This window comes from Fonticula alba (genome assembly GCF_000388065.1).
Source record: "Fonticula alba strain ATCC 38817 unplaced genomic scaffold supercont2.6, whole genome shotgun sequence".
NCBI lineage: Eukaryota > Rotosphaerida > Fonticulaceae > Fonticula > Fonticula alba.
In genome coordinates, this window is record NW_009242976.1 from 1,034,967 (window position 1) to 1,039,914 (window position 4,948).

A 4,948-nucleotide genomic window follows, 5' to 3' on the forward strand; every position below is an offset into this window, starting at 1 on the left:
GGGCCAGGAGATCTCCCCCGCCTCGGGTTTCCCGCCGGGCCCTGGCGAGGAAGCCGCCCGTGCTACGCGCCTCCCTCAATGAGGATGTCGGAGAAAGACACAGAGACTACTTGTAGTATGGCAGATCGGGAGACACCCTGCCGGTGAGAATGCGCCGCTGGTGCTCGTCAGCTCTCCCTCCATTCCCTCCTCCTCCCTCCTTTTCTGTGTCTAGCCCCGCCTCCGCCAGGTTCCCCTCCCCGTGAGCCCGTCAAGAAAAAAAAAGAATGTCCTGCGGTGTCACTGTTCCCTACTACTCCGAGCCGGCTGTGAAGATTAGCATCGTACGTTGCCCCTTCTTCGACACACACGCGCACACGCACACTCGTGTGCACGCACGCACGCACGCACGCACACTCGTGTGCACGCACGCACGCACGCACGCACACTCGTGTGCACGCACGCACGCACGCACACTCGTGTGCACGCACGCACGCACGCACGCACGCAGTCCGCCTGCACATGTGCCTGTTCTCCTGGCCGTTATCTCCCTGACTCACCAATTTGCCTGTGCAACCCCGATGCAACTCCAGCTCCCTGAGGTTGACTCCAACCCGGCGGCCGCCACTTTTGTCCTCTTCAATGAGGACCACACCCTCGGCAACTCCCTGCGTCACCTGCTGATGCGCAAGTGCGCCCCTCCCCCCTCCTTGCCCAGCCTGTTCCGGATGTTCCTCCCCCGCAAGTCCTCTCGGGTCTCTGATCATGTTTCTTCTTCCTCCTCCCCACCCCTCTCCTCCGGCACAGCCCTCGTGTGGTGTATTGCGGCTACAGCGCGCCCCACCCCACCGAGGAGAAGATCCACCTTCGCATCCAGACCGAGGAGGGTACGCAGCCTGGTCTTTCGCCCGCTGGACCCATCACTTCGCCCGACCTGACCCCTCCCTTGTCCGCCTCCCCGTCCCTGCTCCAGGATACACCGCGGTTGAGGCCCTGCAGAAGAGCCTGGACGATCTGGTGTCCGTTTGCGACCACATGCTTGACACCTTCACCGAGAGTGTCACCGAGTTCGCCACCGCAATCGAGGCTTCGGAGGGGACCGCCGACCAGATGCAGGAGTAAGGCATTCCCTCTCCGGAAGGCGGCATGTCACCCTCCCTGCCCCGTGCGCTTCCGCTCTCCGCCCGTCTCCTTCCCTGTCCCCGCCTGGGAAGAGCACGCCACTGCCTGTCGGTGCAGGCCAATAGAAATCGAAACCCAGCATCTCTTCCTCCCGAATGGTCGAAGAAGAAGCACCGGTGGGGTGTATTGCTGGGGAGGGCGGTGGGAGATGCCCCGCGCAGGCCCTCTCCCAACAGCCCCCTCCACCCTGTACCCCACGTCGGTCCCTTCCCCGGGTTCTCCCATGCGGGTGCCGGGGGAAATAGCGATCGAGGGGGAATCATGGGGTTACCCCTTGAGCCAATCCAAGAAGAGCAGGGTCAGCGTCAGGCCGACCATGATGAAAAGCCACATCTTCCGGGAGCTGCTCGTGTGCTTGATGGCGGACTTCATATGTCGGTTGCCAGACCGGATGAGTTCGGTGGTTCTGCGGGGCAGACGCGTCAGGGCAAGCGAGGGGACAGGCAACAGAGGAGGGAGGAAGACAAGAAAAAGAAACACAAGAAAGTGGCCAAAGAGCGAGACAGGCGAAAGGGAAGCCCGGGCAAGCATACTCGATGGCCTCCGAATAGAGGCGTTCAATCTGGGCGGCCTGCTCTTTCACATGATTGGCGATGATGCTCTCCTGGGAGGAGATATGCTGGATGAGCGTCTGCAGGCGACTGGGGGGGGGGAGCAGGGGCGAGGGGGTGATGCTGTGAGTGGGACGGAGGGGGGGGGGGCGGACGAGAAATGGGCCGAACAGGGCCCCGGCGTGTCAGCAACGTACTGGATGTCCGGCTGAATGCCCACCATCTCGGCAAAGAGACTGTCCGATTGCAGCAGTGCCGAGGCCAGCTCTTCATTGCGGCGGTGGTCAGGCACGGTGGGCGAGTCGGGCGAGTCGAGGGATGGGGAGGAGACACCCGGCCGATGGTGCCGAGCGGTGGTTGTGCCGGAGGACAACCCCCGCGAAAGGGTCGACCCCCCCGCATCGGTGACCCCGGTCAGGGTGTGGCGACTCAGCATGTCGGCCGAGTCAAAATCCTTCCTGCATGGTGCGGTTTGTCAGTCGACGGCCGAGCATGATGCCGGCAGCACCGGCGGGGGAGAGAGGGAGAGAGACAGATCAAGAGGGGGGAGAGGCAATGGCCAAGGCCATGCATGCGAAAGGGGTCATGAGGGCGCACAGCTGGAGGGTCTCCATGGCTCGCCGGGCACGGGCCTGGATGGCACGAGACGCCTGGGTTTCGGTCCGATCCAGGAGTGTCATCAGGCAGGAAAGAACACCGAGCAGGTGCGCAAACAGATGGCTGCACTGCGGGTCATAGTCCGGGGCATCGGCCGGGCCCTGGGTTTGGGCTGCCTGGCGCTGGAGGGCAGTTTGCAGCTGATTAACATCCACCAGGATGGCGCCCAGACGTTGGCGCACGCGCGACCCTGCGCGCTCCTCCTGGAGCTGAAGCACTTCGACATCTTTGCCGGGGCCCTGGCCCCCGGGAAGAGGCCCACGGGCTTCCAAGTCGCGAACCAGTGCCCCCACTTCCCGGATGTCGGAGGCGATTTTCTCCGTGGCCGTGTGGAACATGGACAGGAAGGATTCCAGGGGGGGGCGTTTGGCCGATGGCAGTCCGGGCCAGGGCCCAGCACGGGTGGGCGCCTTCGCTGAGGATCCCGCGGCCCGGGTCGCTTGCTGAGGAGCGCACACATGTGTGTGTGGTTAGATGCGGGAGGATTGGAAATGGGCCGGGAAAGGGGACAGACATTCACATCAGGTGGCCCGAAGGAGGTCGCCGGTCAGGCTCCAGCGAGATGGCCCAAGCAGCCACGCACAGAAATCAACGCAGACTGGAAGTCATCCATCCGGTTTCGGCAATTCTCAGCCAGCATCATGGCTCCGAAAATGGCAGTGGAAAGGGCCGCGTCCGGAAGGGCGTGATGTGCACTTGGGTGGAGGTGTGTCTCCAAATGTATGTGTGGGTGTGTGGGTGGGTGTGTGTGTTTGTTGGGAGGGGAGTAGGGTACGTGGCTGGTTCCAGCGCTGCGGAGCCATCCAAGGACACAGCCTCTTCAGCTGCCGCACACGACCGGCCGGTATGGTTAACCGAGACACCTCCGGTGCTGCGGCAACGCCAGACCCAAGCGGCGGAGAGGAGAGCACACATCCCTCCCTCCTTGCTCAGGACGTCCTCCCTTCCGCCGGATTCAAGGGCCCTATTTGCTGATGGCCGAGGGGATCATTTGGCCGCGATCGGCCGGTCAGCAGGAGGCGCGTCGGCTGCTTCCTCCGTGTCCCTACGCTACCCCCACTCCCCCAAGGGGATATGGGGGGGGGGGGGCCGGTACGCTTCAGAGCGATCGGCTGGGACGCCCGACCCGGTCCGAAGTGCCAACTCAAGCAGAGCTGGAAGTGATCGCGTGCCTTCGTCACGCGTCATCCCACATGCGCGGCAGTGGGAAACAGGCCCGGGCATCTCCTTGTCCAAGCTCTCGCATGCATCGCACGCAGGCCCATCGGCGCGGAGCATAATCCCCGGCGGTGCCCGGTCAGCGTTCTCACCGTGGGGGCCACCGGGGCCGGGGGCCCGAGAGATATGCGTTTTTTTTTCTTGTGGGGCGGGGGCAGGTGGCACATCCCCCCGTTGGAGAGGGTAGGGGCGGCGGGGGGTCCCGAGCATCGGGACTGCGTGGTCACCCCTGCACCCCTCCTCGAATGGCGATGTGGGGTGCTTGCGCGGGAACACACCCGGCACCGAGTTATCCATCCTCCCCCGGCGCGGTGCATTGGCGAGCGGAGGATGGGGCCGGCCGGTCGGGGGTGCCATATTCCCCTTTGCGCCGCCCCCCCCCCCCCCCCCCGAGGCGGTGCTACCGATTCCAGCCAGGGCGGGACGGGGGCGACCTGTTGGCGTGGCCCCCGCCCGAAGGCGGGCCGTCCCCGGTGCCTTGGCGCGCGGCGGCTGGGGCCGGCCGGTCGGGGGTGCCCTCTTCCCCCCCCCCCCCCCCCCCCCCCCCCCCCCACCAGCGGGTGCGGCCAATTTCCCAGGGCCGGGCGGTCACTCGGCCCGCTCGTGCTCTACGAGGGTCGGGCAAGCCAGCCGGCGTGCGGACGAGGGGCCCGAGCGGGGAGGGGGAGGAGGGGGGGGGGGGGCACCCGACTTCCCCGGGCGAAGGCCAACAGAGTTCGGCCAGGACAAACGTCTGCGGGGGCGGGGAAAAATAAAAACGAAAATACACTTGGCCCGGCGGGGCGTGCCATCCAATTTGCGTCCCCTTCCGTCTGTTATTATGATCCCAGCCGGCCGACGTGTGGGCCCATTCCCCCGCCCCCGGGCCGTGGTCGGGACCGGCCACGCACACCCACGCGCCAACGCCCGGGCCGGTCCGGGATTTTTACCCCATCACCACCCCGCCAGCGGCCCTCGGACAGACCCGCTCGCAGACACACCCGCGAGCAAACGCACGCGCTTGCACACGCTAATGCAGGGGGCACAGGCCCCAGCCGATCACTCGCTTCCCAGGTGCTGCCGGCCCCCTTCGGGAATGGGGGGGGGGGGGGCGGGAGGGGCGGGTGACCCCCGGCGAACCATCGCGCGTCTCTCCCCCTCCCCCCAAACACGCGAACACACCAGCCAGGGAGCTTGACACGGTGCGGCGGCGAGTCCTTCCTGCCTGGACACCAGTCCGCCCGGCCCTCTCGCCGCCGCTGGCGCCGCGTGTCCCCGGGAAGCTCCTCCCAAGTCCCCGGAGCAGGAGCCCCTGGTGAGCATCTGCAGTGAAGAGGTGCCCGAGCCCGCCTCCGGAGGGAGGGAGGGAGGAGTACATCCCC

The 4,948-nt window shown here is 66.0% G+C and overlaps 2 protein-coding genes across 2 annotated transcripts; one reads left to right on the top strand and one right to left on the bottom strand.

The window, feature by feature from the left end:
* Nucleotides 1-152: 152 nt before the first annotated feature.
* Nucleotides 153-1,242, top strand: H696_03899 (hypothetical protein). The gene is made up of 4 exons (XM_009497760.1): nucleotides 153-323; nucleotides 573-670; nucleotides 787-866; nucleotides 953-1,242. Exons 1-4 carry the CDS (start codon nucleotides 267-269, stop codon nucleotides 1,099-1,101), a joined length of 384 nt encoding a protein of 127 aa, XP_009496035.1. The 5' UTR covers nucleotides 153-266; the 3' UTR covers nucleotides 1,102-1,242.
* On the bottom strand, nucleotides 1,230-3,140 carry H696_03900 (hypothetical protein). The gene is made up of 5 exons (XM_009497761.1): nucleotides 2,953-3,140; nucleotides 2,310-2,812; nucleotides 1,910-2,170; nucleotides 1,695-1,802; nucleotides 1,230-1,567 (listed from the first exon to the last, which is right to left on the bottom strand). Exons 1-5 carry the CDS (start codon nucleotides 3,010-3,012, stop codon nucleotides 1,429-1,431), a joined length of 1,071 nt encoding a protein of 356 aa, XP_009496036.1. The 5' UTR covers nucleotides 3,013-3,140; the 3' UTR covers nucleotides 1,230-1,428.
* Nucleotides 3,141-4,948: the final 1,808 nt, after the last annotated feature.